Source organism: Delphinapterus leucas, chromosome 16 (genome assembly GCF_059928025.1).
Source record: "Delphinapterus leucas isolate spDelLeu-1000000601 "Yukka" chromosome 16, BTC_Dleu_Yukka2, whole genome shotgun sequence".
NCBI classification, from domain to species: domain Eukaryota; kingdom Metazoa; phylum Chordata; class Mammalia; order Artiodactyla; family Monodontidae; genus Delphinapterus; species Delphinapterus leucas.
This window is the reverse complement of record NC_143144.1, coordinates 59,399,290-59,415,922: the sequence shown is the minus strand read 5'-3', so window position 1 is coordinate 59,415,922 and position 16,633 is coordinate 59,399,290. Positions and strand designations below refer to the sequence as shown.

General features: G+C 36.2%; 1 protein-coding gene and 1 long non-coding RNA gene across 2 annotated transcripts in view; one reads left to right on the top strand and one right to left on the bottom strand.

Moving 5' to 3' along the window:
- The window catches only part of WNT8B (Wnt family member 8B), a 29,207-nt gene extending 25,847 nt beyond the window's left edge, over positions 1–3,360 (bottom strand). The window contains exon 1 of the mRNA XM_089898056.1: positions 1,707–3,360. Coding sequence (XP_089754182.1) covers positions 1,707–1,774 — 68 coding nt within the window. The 5' untranslated portion in view covers positions 1,775–3,360. The remainder of the gene's footprint in view (positions 1–1,706) is intronic.
- Positions 1–16,633, top strand: part of LOC111172390 (uncharacterized) — a 41,163-nt gene that overhangs the window by 13,555 nt on the left and 10,975 nt on the right. Inside the window, exons 2-3 of the long non-coding RNA XR_016388148.1 lie at positions 282–392; positions 1,324–12,554. This is a non-coding gene — a long non-coding RNA (uncharacterized LOC111172390). The remainder of the gene's footprint in view (positions 1–281; positions 393–1,323; positions 12,555–16,633) is intronic.

Below are 16,633 nucleotides of genomic sequence, written 5' to 3'. Positions count from 1 at the left end.
GCAAAACCCTGATAGTTCCATTATAAGAATAACCAAGATTTAATGTGAAGTTTAAAAATCACTTTCAAATGCTACCCAAACCAGACTCTTGGCAAAGTATAAATGTTTCATTCAAATTGGGGCTTATGGGGAAAAAGCAATTAAAATCTAATTGCATTATACAGGAGATTTGTACATTTTCTCCTCAAAGTCAGGCAAGGAGAGAAGGGGTTCTTAAACCCTGTTTTTAAATTAGAACTTTCTTTCACATCTCTTTTTTTCTTGTCTCCTTTTGAATCAAGACACTTGAATTTGGACAGACAAGCAGCCCAGCCACCTTTCAGTGTGTCTGTGTCAGTATCGGAATGAAATGAACATGACCCCCTCCAGCAGGGAAGGAACACACAGTAAAGGTATTTTTTATAGAACAATTCTTCACACTGCCCTGGTGACTGGGGAAAGGAATCTCGTGTTTCTCTTTTGCTGATACTGAATCAGCTGAAGAATACCATGAACGTCAGTAGAAATGCTCTGAAATAGTCTGCTCTCCCTTTTGTCTTTTTGTTCTCATGAAGGAGAGAGAAGACAGATTTTTTTTTAACATGAAATATTTAACTAAAATGCCAATTAAAAATCGACCAGTTATTCGGTGGTTCAGTTTATAATCGGCGATGTTGCAAATTATTGCGTTAACTTGCAAACTGTATTAATTTGGCATACTTCTGTTCGACTCTCTAATAAAGATGGCTATACTCACTAAAGATAAGAATACATTCTTAACTAGCATAGGAAGCTGATTTCAGCAAAGAAATTCCTATTCTTGTTTTCTCGATAGTTAATGTAGCAATTGGATTTATATCTTGGTTACACAGATGGGCAAAATTAGAACTGATAGAGAAACTGAGTTTATATCTTAATTGGAGAGAAATTCCAAACACCTTAGCAACATGCATCTCCCAGGTCTTACTTCTGTATGTTATTGCATACTTGCTTATTAACATTTCCATATATAGATCCTTATACGGTTTCCAAGAGCTAAATGAAAATGATGATAATATCATCTATCATTTGTACAATGGTTTATAGCTTACAAAGCACTTTCACACACATTTTCTCAGCAATTTAGAAATTTGTGTAAATGGAATAAATTAAATACATTTGTAGAGAAGTTTAGATTTCTAAAACAGTTTATTTCAAACACGTTTATTAACCCACTAGCAACTCGGTAGCTCGAGCAAATTTTTAGTCCCTAGGAAGTGTCAATATGGGCAGTTACTTAGAATATTCCGAAAAAAATTAAAGTCAGAAAATGCAAAATAAGATCCAATTGAATTTTGTCTCCAGCCTTCACCTCAAAGATCAGATTCAGCAGACGGTAGAACTTGCTTTGAACCACCTTCTTCTTCTCCACAATGCGGACATCAGGATTTGGTAAAAAGGGGTACTGTCCATTTCCCCCAAAAAGACTTCGAATATTTGTGGTCCAGCAACTTATAAAAGTAAGAACCCCTCCCCCCATCTGATCATCCATTCCTTTATTACCTGGGGTCCTAAAGATTTACTAAAACCGGCCATAAATTTAGGAAGAGCCCTACTCCACGGAACAATTTTTTTTCTAGGAGCGATCCCAAGGCTTCCAACAGTTCTGGAAATGAAAATAAGCTCTCTCCAATAGATTACATACATTTACCTATTCCCAGTTCCAGGTAAGAGTCCAGGTTACTTACCAGGTGTGGCTGAGTTGGAGGACACAGGTGAAAAGAAAGATGCACACAGAAGGCTTCGTAAGCAACATAATCCTCTGGAGTGAGAAGGATAGAAAATTCTAAAAACTTGGGAGACAGAGAGGTAAGATGGGAAAGTATTCTCCTCAGTGGTAGTGGGGTGGAATTCTCCTCAAGCCCCAACTTCCTTGGTGTGTAAGCGATCCCAAACAGAGTTAAGGGGAGGTGAAATGGAGCTGCCAAACTTCCAAAGAAGAGATTATCTACTTAATTAAAGTTTTTTTCCCCGCTCTAAGTCCTTCAGCCAATCAGAACTCAAGTGCCAGAGAAAGATTGAGTCGATCAAAAGAACACTCCAGGATCCTCCCAGACAAATGCAGAAGAAGGGGACGAGGAAAAGGGGACAAAGAGAGGAACACGGAGAAAGAGGACAAAGAAAGAAGGTGGGGGGAGGAAGAAAGGGACATAGCAAATCCCCACCACATAATCACTGCATGGAGTCTCTCTCCTCCCTCCCGCCTCTGCCCTCACCCCCACCCCCAGCCTCCCTCACCCATGCACACTCACCACAGACACAGACACACCGAGAGGGAAGCCTGGTCCCCAAGGGGATTTAGAAGGGACTGTGCTTTCCCGGTTGTCCTTTGTAGGGCTTTGAGGCTTAATTTGCATTCAGGGTAGCTTTCTTCAGAGAAAAATATACCGTGTACTGGGTGAACCTCAGCCCTCTAACCTGAGAATGCAGGGATATGACCCAACCATCTCCAGTATTCTTTAAGTTAGAAAGAAGCTTAGGAAACTTTAGGGAGCCTGATGGTTTCTTCCTTTCAACTTTTCCATTGAACGCTTACTTGTTGAACACCTATTACATTCTCAACCCTACACTAGACATTGTGGACATTTTTTAAAACCAAAACAGGATTTCTGCCCTAGAGACATTTACAACCTAGTAAGGTGATAATACAAGAATGTAATTTAGTAAGATATTGAATTGCTACAAACTGACTATAAATCATATAGGCTTATTTGGGGAAGGTTTTCTGAAGAAGGTAGAATTTCAGCTTCGAAGAAGGGATAAAATTTCAATAGGCAGCCACCTCCCTACGGTGAAGCCAGGAGGGTGCCCAAGTTTCTTGCTCTCACATCTTGGAGCTGCTGTCCCTTCTGTTCTACTAAGAAGGAAGGGTCACCTGAGTCACAATGCAGGAACCCAAAGGGCCCCCAACATACTTCCACATGGTCACATCTGCTTTAGCATCTGCATCACCTTTCCTCAGGGCTCCCCAGAGACAATGGTCTGTCTTCATTTCCTTCCTTTTATCTTTATTTCTCTTGCTTCAGAACCCTCTCTGGCCAGATCTACACTGGCAAAGGGAACTGGAAAACAAAGAATTATTAGATTAATTCATTACTGGATTATTCAGGCCGGAAGATTTAGGGCTCTTGACTTGAATATTTTGACCGTTAACCTTATTGTACATTTTGAATCTTCCAGATCTTTATTTGAGATTCCTAAGTGTGAGATGAGCTCAGTCAGTTTTGACCCCCATACAAACAACTTTAGGTCCTTTACCCACTCTTTGTTTCTCCTCAGCTTTGAGGTGTAATTAACAAATGAAAATTGTATATATTTAAGGTGTCCAATGTGACGGTTTGATATATGTCTCTATTGTGAAATGATTACCACAATTAAGTTAATTCATACATTCATCACCTCACGTGGTAACGGGGTGTGTGTGTGTGTGTGTGTGTGTGTGTGTGTGTGTGTGTGGTGAGAACACTTAAGATCTACTCTCTTAGCAAATTTCAAGTGTCCAATACAGTATTGTTAATTACAGTCAACATGCTGTACATTAGAATTTGTTCATCTTATAACTGAAACTTTGTACCCTTTGCAGGTCCTTCTCTCTTTTGTCATTCAGAAAGGGAGCTGCAGAGTCTATGGAAGACCCAGAGTCAAGTCCTAGGAAACCAAGGCATGATGACTCATGAATTTCAATCTTGACTTCTTCCCTGAGATGAGGACAGGGTTCTCTCCATTTACTTGACTAGGGAATTCTGAGGGGATGGAAAACTTGTAGGAGATAGAACAGACTTGGGTGATTTTTCTGTGAAAAGGGAGAGCTAATTTAAAACTAGTTTCTTGATGCACTTTCCCATGCCCTCAGAATTTTTTCCCACAAAGGAAAGATTTAATACCCTCATTGTTTTGTATAAGGTTAATGCCTTCTCATTGTGAAAACTTAAACATGACAGAAATATATGAAGTAGAGAGCTCACGTCCTCTTGATGACCCACCTCCTTCTCCCCACTCCAGGAGAACAACTTAGTTTTGGATGGTCTTTTGGGTTTTTAACTATACATATATGAATATAAATATGTATATTAACATTTTTCACAAATATGAGATTATATAGATTATATTTTGCAAGTTGCTTTTCTCACTTAATAATATGTTGTACTGCTTTCTATGTTAGGGCCTAAAGATCTCTCTCTTCTTTTAAGAGTGTGATAGTATAAATTATCAGGTGTATAAATTGTCAGCACTTTGCTGAATATTTGGGTTGTTTTCAGTCTAGCAAAGGAATTGGAAACTTTTAAATTCAATTTGGAGTTAAGTATTGCTGTTTTAATCACTTTGATACTGGAGAATAGATTTCTCTCAATGTCTGAGGTACAAAGGATTATACATAAAGTTATGATTTCCACAGTACTTTTGTGTTTGTTCTTAAATTATTGATAATCTTTTTCCAATTGAAATATTATTGCTATACAACATTGTGTAAGTTTAAGGTATACAATGTGTTGATTTGATACATTGTAATATGGTTGCCATTGTAGTGTTAGTTAACACTTTTATCATGTCACATAATTATTATTTCTTTTTTATTGTGAGAACAGATCTTGGTCTCTTAGCAACTTTGAAGTTTATATAACCTTCTTAATATCCTCCCATCTTCTCCAAATCCTAGGTCTGGAGTTTCCTCTTAGTTTCCTCAAATCAAGGGTCCCATGTAAAAATGAACTACATTTACATTATTCCTCTAAAAATGAACTGTATTACATTATTGAATAACTTTCAATTTATAGATATTTGAAAATAAGATGCTCTTAGGTTTCCTGGAATTTTATACCAGCATCTAATATATCAAAGCATTTTATAACCAGATTTCTTAATCTTCTTCTATCCTAGTTTATCTTCTGAAGATGTTTGCTTGATAGTATTCTTTTAGACCTAAAGATGTAGAAATTAAGGCACAGGGCAGAAAAGCAATGTACTGAATATTCTAAATGATACCACCTTTAAAAATGATTGCTATTAATGTCCTGACATTCTGCTATATTGTTTAATCCCTGTTTAAGACTTTTGACAGTGGCATATTTGCTTTGGGTAAGACCCTGCATTATGGTGAGAGAGGAGGCTGTTACTACATTTATAGTCTTCCGGGAGAAACAGACTAGCAAACGCTCAAAAGTGCTTAAGGGAGAGATAGGCATGGAATGCTGTGGAAGCATAGAGGCCGTCTACCTAAAGGAACAGGGGAGAGAGGCTGAAAGGCTTCCTAGAGCATACAAAGACTTGGTTGAGTCTTAAAACAGTGAATAAGAGTTAATCAATAGTGACTGAGGGTTCCATGTAGATGGAATAACAGAAGGTATTACAGATCTGTGAAGCAAGAGGGTACATTTGGAGAACTGTAATTAGTCCATTGTGGCTGGATTGAATGTGACATGAAGATAGAAGGAAGGCCAGAGAAATTCGGTAGGACGCAGGTGAAGAAGGACCTTGTGCTAAGAGTTTGGATTTTATCATGAAGGCAATTGGAACCAATCAAAGGGGGTTAAGCGGATGTGTGATATAAAATGTGTATATCAGAGGGATTATTTGGGGGCAGTGATGAAAGATGGCTTTGATGAGACTAGAGGCAGAGACAGTTTAGGGCCAGTTACAGAAATCCAGGTGAGAAGAGACAAGGGCTGAACTATTGTAGTGAATAAAAGAGGATGGAATTATATCGCTATTAATATAACAGAGGCTGCTATGATTGCATGATTGTTTGGCACTTCATACTCATTAAGTATTCAAGATTCATTTGTTAATATTTAATCTATTCTTCTCCATAGTATTTTTTTAAAATCTACTATTAAAGTTGATATGCAGACAATTTATATTTAGGTAAAAGCATCTTCTTAGACCTAACCAGGCATCCAAAAAAAAAAAAACCACTCTATAAGCAAAATAAAAATACTAATAGAAATAGAAATATTTTCAACATAGATCTTAAAAAGTAAGTTTCATACATATGTAAAGAGCTATAATGAGCCATTAGGATGAAAAAAAAAAAGCCCTATTTAAAATTGGCTAATTCATATGATTAGACTTCAAAAACACAGAAGTAAAAATATCCAAAAAGCAGATTAAAATATTGAGCTTTCTTGATTATAAGAGAAAAGACAGATAAAAACGAGACATCACCTTCATTTATCGCATTGTCAAAGGTTAAAAGAAATGAGACCTAGTATTGACAAAGGGATGTGTTTTATCAAATGGTCATTTATATACTGCTGTTAGGAGTGTGAATTAATCCAATGCTTTGGAAAGCAATTTGATAACATGAATTTAAAACTTTAATCATATTAATACACTTGACCCAATAATTCCCCCTTTAGGAATTTATCATAAGGAAGTAATCAGATAATGTTTATCAGGATATATCTACAAGGATATTTATTGAATTATTATAAATAATAGTTTTAGTAGAAAATTTTGGACTGTCTACCTAGGTCATAGTGACTGATTTTATGGATTGTCTTACTTCCAACGGAGGGGCCTCCAGCAGTGATTTTGTACCACGTGGCAGCCTTCCTCCACCTCCACCACAGTGATCATAACTAAGTTGGTACTCACCCCAGCTGAGCCAGTCAGGTTTCCTTCCCTGGGAATTTAGACGACAGAGAGAATGACAGAGAGGAAATAGTACCTCTGTCAAATTGCGCTTCTCAGTGTCTCCTGAATAGTCCGTGTATTCTTTTTTCAAAAGGAGAAGAATGCTGAGAGCAGAAAGGAGAAGCATGGGATAGCAAAATGCTTTCTAAAGTAGATGACTTAGGGAATCTATACAGTAATAGCTTGTAGACGCATCACTCCAATCTCTGCCTCTGTCCTCCTATGGTGCTCTCCCTGTGTCTCTGTGTCTCTTTTCCTCTTATAAGGACACCAGCCATTAGATTAAGAGCCCACTCTACCCCAGTATGACCTCATCTTAACTAACTACATCGGCAGTGACCTTATTTCCAAATAGGGTCACATTCTGAGGTACTGGGGGTTATGACTTCAAAATATCTTTTAGGGATCACAGTTAAGCCTATTACACATGACTCTAACAAACCTTGAACTCTTATTCAGATGTTGTATAATCTCATATTTAACTCTCTGGACCCTTTTACTTAGGTGGTCAAATCCCACACATCAGATGTTGGAAAGTTCTGTGATTCTAGAGCCTGCATTTTTCATAATGAGCCCTTTCTCATTGTGCCATTATTTTTACTTTGAGAACTCTTTTATTTATTTGCCAGAGGGATAGATGCTTGGCTGATGGAGAGAGAGTGGAGTTGATGACTTGTCTGTTGTGTAAATAGACTTTTAATTAATAAGCATCACATCCCACTTATTCCCTCTGTTGTACCTGGCATTTCCCAGCTAAAAGCTTCTCCGGTATTCTGAGGAACTTGATTAGTGCCCTCGGCTGTATCACTCACCATGTTCTCTGGGCAGTAGCTTCCTCTTACTGGCTTCATTCATTACCCTTTCTTTATCCATTCTCTAACTTCCAAATATTGGTTGAAATCTTTCATTTGCTTATGGGCTCCCTCATTATTTTCACCATCTTAAGTTTTATTTATGTGGATGTTATTTCTCTGTCATCATTTTAATGGGAGGTGGTTCCAATAGGGAATGGGGAAAACTGTGTGTTCATAGCCATCTAAAAATGTGTATATATGTACTTAGTTTTTTGATAGATATTACCAAATTAGTTTTCCTTTTATATTTCTCAATTCTTTTTCTTAGTTCTTGCATTGAAACTTGAATATAATGTTGTTAGTGGTCATCGTTATCTTATCCTATTTAGGTGGAAATGCTGCTAATATTTCATCATTAAATATGATTTTTGTTGTAGATTAGTATCCTTTGTGAGACTGAGAAATTTTCTTAATATTTCTGCTGAGTTTTTAAAAATCTGTGATGGGTTTTGACCTTATTCAGTTATCTTGGTGGTATCTGTTGAGCTGATGGAGCTTCCTCCTTTAATATGTTAATGTAGTGAATTATATTAACATAGTTCCTAATTCAGAATCATTCATGGATTCCTGGGATGAACGTTTCTTGCTCAAGATGTATTGCTGGATTAATTTGCTAACATGTCATTTCAGATACTTCATCTGTGACCATACGTAAATTTGGCCTACCCTCCCCCCTTTTTTTTAGATACCAAATGCCATCCTAGTTTGGTGTTGGTAGCAGGATTATGCTAGATTTTTGGAACAAACTGGAGGAGTTTCGTCCTTTTCTAAATGCTGATACAAATTATATAGCATAAAAATGATCACTTCTTTGAGATTTGTTAGGACTCAGACAAAATTATCTGAATCAGATGCTGTTGTTTTGAGGAGTAGAACTTTTCCATTTCTTTTGTAAATATCAGTCTCTTCAGGTTTTCTACATATTCTTGAGTCATTTAAAAGTATTTAAAATATTATAAAATATATCATTCAGAACTAAAACATAACAAATATATGTATCCATCCTACCTCCATCAAATCCAAACCTTTTTTTACTTGCTTAATTTTTTAAAAAGAAATAAAAGATTAGAGATATACTTGAAATTCCTAACATTCTTCCTCCCAATTCTATTCCTTTCATTCTCTCCCCACACATATCATTATTCTGAATTTGGTGCTTATAATTCCCATGCATGTTTTATACTTTACATACATATGTATTCTTAAATAACATATAGCATTGTTTTGAATGTTTTCAAAATTTATACAAATACAATTATATGCCATGTATTGTTCTGTATCTTCCTTGTTTTCCTCGTCTTTAGTTTTAACCTAGTTTCTTCATTTAAACCACCGTGTAACATTTCTTTCATGAATGTACCAAATTTTTTTTATCCATTCTTTCCTGGTGAATATTTAGGAATTTTTACACAGATATTCATGTCTCCTGGAACTCCTGACACAGATATTCATGTCTCCTGGAACTCCTGTATCAGAGTTTCTATAAAATATGTAACTATAAATGTAATTGTTGGTACCCCAAAAAAGTGCTCTTCAGCTTTGCCAGATTCTGCCAAAAATTCTTCCACAGTATACAAATTTATATTCCCTTAAGCAATATGAGGTTTCTTGTTTCTTCACATCTTTATCCACATTTGGTACTTTCACATTTTTTTCTTTTTTTTATTGAATAGAAGATTCTTTAGAGTCTATAAAGGTTATTTTCACATTTTTAATTTTTCCAATCTAGTGAATGTGAAATGGTATCACATTTTAATTTGCATTTTATTGATCACCAGTTATTCAGATTGTTATTCTATGAGTTGCTTCTTCCCATCATTTATTTTCTATTTCATTTTGGCTTTTATCTTTACTAATTTCATCTACTTTACTTGGATTTATTTAATAAATTTATTTATTTGTTTTTTAATTAATTAATTAATTATTTTTGGCTGTGTTGGGTCTTTGTTGCTGCGCATGGGCTTTCTTCAGTTGCGGTGAGTGGGGGCTGCTCTTCAGTGCGGTGCGCGGGCTTCTCATTGCAGTGGCTTCTCTTGTTGCGGAGCACGGGCTCTAGGTGCGCGGGCTTCAGTAGTTGTGGCACACGGGCTCAGTAGTTGTGGCTCGCGGGCTCTAGAGCGCAGGCTCAGTAGTTGTGGTGCACGGGCTTAGCTGCTCCACAGCATGTAGGATCTTCCTGGACCAGGGCTCGAACTCACGTGCCCTGCATTGGCAGGCGGATTCTTAACCACTGTGCCACCCAACGCAGCCAAAAATAAATAAATAAATTTATTTTTAAAAAATTGTTAGTCTTTAATTTTATTGCATTGTGATTAGGATAAATCATTACTTTTTGAAACTCCTTGGAATTTTCTTTCAATATATATGACTATTTCATTTGTGTTTGAAAAGTAGGTATAAGTCTTACATGTACTATTATATCTAGCTTTTTAAAATTGCTTTTAGATATTAATTAATTTGAAAATAAATTTTATAAATATACATTAAAAATAAAGAAACAAGATACACTGCACACCTATGTAGCTTAATACAAGTAATAGAATAATTCTATTATGTTTGAAATACACTTTATACCTCATCCCAATCTCATCTCCTTTACTCCCCCTTCAGAAATAAATAATACCTTGAATCTTTTTCTTTAGCATGCCTTTGCCATTCACATGTTTTATTCCTAAACAATGTTGGTTTTTTGTTTTGGGACTTACACTAGTGAAATCATACTGTATATATTCTTCTGCAGTTTGCTTTCTTTTCACTCAACATTACATTCCTGAGATTATCCATGCAGCTATGCATAGCTGTAATGAATTTATTTTCACTGTGATAGAGTATTTAATTGTATAAATAGTTTATAATTTATCCATGTTACTGTTGATAGTATTTGGATTGTGTCAGATCTTTTGCTAGTCCATAACAGTGGTGCTGTGAATGTTCTTATACATGTCTTTTGGTACACATGCACAGTGGTTTCTTTAGAATATATACCTAAAGTGGAATTCCATGATCATAGGGTTAGTGCATCTTTCACTTTCCAAGATGATGTTAAATTGTTTTCCAAAACAATTATAATAATTTACACTCCAACTAGCATTTTATACTCTACTGGGCTCTTTATGATGTGTACTTTCAAGCCTTCACCTATTTTTTCTATTGGATTATTTGTCTTTCCTCTTTTAATGAAATATATAAATTCTTTATATATATTGGACTTTAAACTTTTTTCAATTATATGCATAGCAATACCTTCTCCAAGTTTGTGGTATGTTTATTTCTCTTTCTTTATAGTAGCTTTTGATTAATAGAAATTCTTAATTATAATATAATTAATAAAATATAACTTAGTATTATTACTGATAGTAATTTATTCATATTACTATTATCATCATCACTAATGGCTTGTGCCTTTTCTATCTTATTTAAGAACTTCTTCCCTAACCCTAGGTGGTAAAGATAGTCTTTTATATGTGTTGAATTTAACAGATAAGTAAATATATGTGAAGCTCATAGAACAGTACCTGTCATATTAAAGTGTTCCATAAATTAGCTATATTAATATTATCAATTTTATCTTATTTTGTCAATTCTTAGATGCACATTTTTGCATCTGTGGTAGGCTGAATAGTGCTCCCCCCACTCCCCAGCCAAGATATACAGGTCCTAACCTGAAACTAAGGTTACTTTGCAAATGTGATTAAATTAAGGATTTTGAGATGGTGAGATTACCCTGGGTTATCTGGTGGGCCCTAAATTAGCAAGTGTCTTTATAAGAGAGAGGCAGAGGGAGGTTTGACTGCAGTGACAGAAGGGAGAAGGCAATGTGACAATAGAAGTAGAGAGAAATTTGAAAATGCTATGCTGTTGGCTTTGAAGATGAAGGAAAAGGCCACGAGCTAGGGAATACAGCTCTAGAAGATGGAAAAGGCAAGGAAATGTGTTCTCCCCTAGAACCTCTGGAGGGAACATGGCCCTGACCATGCTTTGGTTTTGGTCCGTTGAAACTGATTTCAGACTTCTAGCCTCCAGAAATATAAGAGGATAAATGCATGTTGTTTTAAGCACCATGTTTGTGGTAATTTGTTACAGCAGCCATAGGAAATTAATACAGCCTTATAATTGACAGATTTTATAATCCCTGCCAGCCAGGCCACAAGTCATTATATAGTTATTACCTTTGAATACAGGGTCTTGGTTGTTATTCCTGATCTCATTACTGGACAGCTGCAATCCTTTGACATTTCCAACAATAGACTATTTAAGAACTATATGGAAAATGACTATAAATCCTGGGTATTGTCTGAAATATTCTGTTGACCCTTTCTTGTAACTCAAGGAAATATTAACATCAAAATTTGCAAAATGGATGCCAGTGGCTTGGGAGATATACTGATAACATGGAATACTCTTTAAGAAATGCTTTGATCACCTTTGTTCCTGATGGCAGTGTGCGGACAATAGGGTTGGAGGTCAAGGATGAAGCCAAAAACTCTTTGTAAGATTCAGGCTCTGAATATGAAAACATTTTAGGAATATTTTAATCAGGTTATTTCTCTCAAATTTTCTTCCTTATGCATGAACATGAAATCTGTGTTTAAGTAAGTTTATAATAGTATAAGATTAAAAACGCTAATTAGTAAGAAAACATTGTCCTATAGTTTAATTGGCATGTTTTTCCTGTCTTAAGGTAGTGGTGCATCATAGAATTGTTGGCATCTGAGATTCTCTGAAATTTAGTGTTGTTGTTGTTGTTGTTATTATTAATAACTTGTACCTTTTATGTCTTGTTTAAGGAATTCTTTCCTACCCATAGGTTATAAAGATAATCTCTGGGATTTCCCTGGTGGCACACTGGTTAAGAATCCGCCTGCCGATGCAGGGGACACGGGTTCAGTCCCTGATCCGGGAAGATCCCACATGCCGCGGAGAAACTAAACCTGTGAGCCACAACTACTGAGCCCACGTGCCGCATCTAGTGAAGCCCACATGCTCTAGAGCCCATGCTCTGCAACAAGAGAAGCCACCACAGTGAAAAGCCCGCGCACCACAACAAAGGTTAGCCCCTGTTCGCCACAACTAGAGAAAGCCTGCGCACCGCAACGAAGACCCAACACAGCCAAAAAACAATAAAATAAAAAATTTTTAATCATTAAAAAAAGATAATCTCTGATATTGTGTTCTAAAAATATTATAGTTTGCCATTTAGATTCTGAATTCACTAAGAATTGATTTTTGTAAAGTAGGGGTCCAATTTAGTTACTTTTCATATGGATAACAAAATACCATTTATCAGAAAAAGCTATCTATCCTTTCTTCACTGCTCCTTTTTACCAGCTCTATTGTAGGTCAAGTTTTCATTTATTCATGGGTCTGTTTCTGGGCTATTTTATTTCATTGGCTACATTTTTTATCTCTACATTAGTAAGATACATTTTAATTATTACGGATTTATAATAATTATTTATATTTTGTATGGCAAGTCCTCCCATCTAGTTCTTCAGAATCACCTTGTCAATTTTCCCCTCTTCCCACAACACTTTTAGGATTTTGATTGGAATTTATCAGATCTACAGATTAATTTGGGGAGAACTGGCATCTTCACAGCACTGAGTCCATGACTGTGATACAGCCCTCCATTTATTCAGTTATTCTATAATGTTACTCAGTGAAGTTTAATAATATTCTCCTCCAAGGTCTTAGATGTATTTTGCTAAATTTATTCCTAAATACTTCATATTTTTCATGCTACTGTGAGATCATTTTTTAAATTGCATTTTTTAACATTGTTGCTGACATGTAAAAATTCAACTGATTTTTCTACATTGGCTTTGTATCCAGAAACATAATATTATTCACCTTAATTCTAATATTTTGTGGTATATTCTTTTGTCTTTTCTATGTTAACACATCATATGATCTGAAAATAGTGACTGTTTCTTCCTTCTGTTTCTTGTTTTTCTGTGTCAGCTAAGACCTCTAGTTCCATATCGAATAGAAGTGATGATAGTGGCAACCTTAGTCTTGTTCATAAAATTGCAGGGAATACTTTGAATGCTTCACCATAAAATAAGATTTAAAAAAATTATTTATTTATTTTTGGCTGCGTTGGGTCTTCATTGCTTCTTAAGTTTTGTGGGGTTTTTTTAACATCTTTATTGGAGTATAATTGCTTTACAATGGTGTGTTAGTTTCTGCTTTATAACAAAGTGAATCAGCTATACATATACATATATCCCCATATCTCTTCCCTCTTGCGTCTCCCTCCCTCCCACCCTCCCTATCCCACCCCTCTAGGTGGTCACAAAGCACTGAGCTGATCTCCCTGTGCTATGGGGCTGCTTCCCACTAGCTATCTGTTTTACATTTGGTAGTATTTATAAGTCCATGCCACTCTCTCACTTCGTCCCAGCTTACCATTCCCCCTCCCCATGTCCTCAAGTCCATTCTCTACTTCTGCGTCTTTATTCCTGTCCTGCCCCTAGGTTCTTCATAACCTTTTTTTTTTTTTTTTTTAGATTCCATTTTAGTTTTTTTTTTTTAACATCTTTATTGGGGTATAATTGCTTTACAATGGTGTGTTAGTTTCTGCTTTATAACAAAGTGAATCAGTTATACATATACTTATGTTCCCATATGTCTTCCCTCTTGCATCTCCCTCCCTCCCACTCTCCCTATCCCACCCCTCCAGGCTGTCACAAAGCACCGAGCTAATATCCCTGTGCCATGCGGCTGCTTCCCACTAGCTATCTACCTTACTACGTTTGTTAGTGTGTATATGTCCATGACTCTCTCTCGCCCTGTCAAAGCTCACCCTTCCCCCTCCCCATATCCTCAAGTCCGTTCTCCAGTAGGTCTGCGTCTTTATTCCTGTCTTACCCCTAGGTTCTTCATGACCTTTTTTTTTCTTAAATTCCATATATATGTGTTAGCATACGGTATTTGTCCTTTTCTTTCTGACTTACTTCACTCTGTATGACAGACTCTAGGTCTATCCGTCTCATTACAAATAGCTCAATTTCATTTCTTTTTAAGGCTGAGTAATATTCCATTGTATATATGTGCCACATCTTCTTTATCCATTCATCCGATGATGGGCACTTAGGTTGTTTCCATCTCCGGGCTATTGTAAATAGAGCTGCAATGAACATTTTGGTACATGACTCTTCTTGAATATTGGTTTTCTCAGGGTATATGCCCAGTAGTGGGATTGCTGGGTCATATGGTAATTCTATTTGTAGTTTTTTAAGGAACCTCCATACTGTTCTCCATAGTGGCTGAACCAATTCACATTCCCACCAGCAGTGCAAGAGTGTTCCCTTTTCTCCACACCCTCTCCAGCATTTATTGTTTATAGATTTTTTTTGATGATGGCCATTCTGACTGGTGTGAGATGATATCTCATTGTAGTTTTGATTTGCATTTCTCTAATGATTAATGATGTTGAGCATTCTTTCATGTGTTTGTTGGCATTCTGTATATCTTCTTTGGAGAAATGTCTATTTAGGTCTTCTGCCCATTTTTGGATTGGGTTGTTTGTTTTTTTGTTATTGAGCTGCATGAGCTGCTTGTAAATTTTGGAGATTAATCCTTTGTCAGTTGCTTCATTTGCAAATATTTTCTCCCATTCTGAGGGTTGTCTTTTGGTCTTGTTTATGGCTTCCTTTGCTGTGCAAAAGCTTTGAAGTTTCATTAGGTCCCATTTGTTTATTTTTGTTTTTATTTCCATTACTCTAGGAGGTGGGTCAAAAAGGATCTTGCTGTGATTTATGTCATAGAGTGTTCTGTCTATGTTTTCCTCTAAGAGTTTGATAGTTTCTGGCCTTACGTTTAGGTCTTTAATCCATTTTGAGCTTATTTTTGTGTATGGTGTTAGGGAGTGATCTAATCTCATACTTTTACATGTAGCTGTCCAGTTTTCCCAGCACCATTTATTGAAGAGGCTGTCCTTTCTCCACTGTACATTCCTGCCACCTTTATCAAAGATAAGGTGTCCATATGTGCATGGGTTTATCTCTGGGCTTTCTATCCTGTTCCATTGATCTATATTTCTGTTTTTGTGCCAGTACCATACTGTCTTGATTACTGTAGCTTTGTAGTATAGTCTGAAGTCAGGGAGCCTGACTCCTCCAGCTCCTTTTTTCGTTCTCAAGATTGCTTTGGCTATTCGGCGTCTTTTGTGTTTCCATACAAATTGCGAAATTTTTTGTTCTAGTTCTGTGAAAAATGCCAGTGGTAGTTTGATAGGGATTGCATTGAATCTGTAGATTGCTTTGGGTAGTAGAGTCATTTTCACAATGTTGATTCTTCCCATCCAAGAACGTGGTATATCTCTCCATCTATTTGTATCATCTTTAATTTCTTTCATCAGTGTCTTATAATTTTCTGCATACAGGTCTTTTGTCTCCTTAGGTAGGTTTATTCCTAGATATTTTATTCTTTTTGTTGCAATGGTAAATGGGAGTGTTTTCTTGATTTCACTTTCAGATTTTTCATCATTGGTATATAGGAATGCCAGAGATTTCTGTGCATTAATTTTGTATCCTGCTACTTTACCAAATTCATTTATTAGCTCTAGTAGTTTTCTGGTAGCATCTTTAGGATTCTCTATGTATAGTATCATGTCATCTGCAAACAGTGACAGCTTTACTTCTTCTTTTCCGATTTGGATTCCTTTTATTTCCTTTTCTTCTCTGATTGCTGTGGCTAAAACTTCCAAAACTATGTTGAATAAGAGTGGTGAGAGTGGGCAACCTTGTCTTGTTCCTGATCTTAGTGGAAATGCTTTCAGTTCTTCACCATTGAGGATGATGTTTGCTGTGGGCTTGTCATATATGGCCTTTATTATGTGTGAGGAAAGTTCCCTCTATGCCTACTTTCTGCAGGATTTTTATCATAAATGGGTGTTGAATTTTGTCAAAAGCTTTCTCTGCATCTATTGAGATGATCATATGGTTTTTCTCCTTCAATTTATTAATATGGTTTATCACATTGATAGATTTGCGTATATTGAAGAATCCTTGCATTCCTGGAATAAACCCCACTTGATCATGGTGTATGATCCTTTTGATGTGCTTTTGGATTCTGTTTGCTAGTATTTTGTTGAGGATTTTTGCATCTATGTTCATCAGTGATAT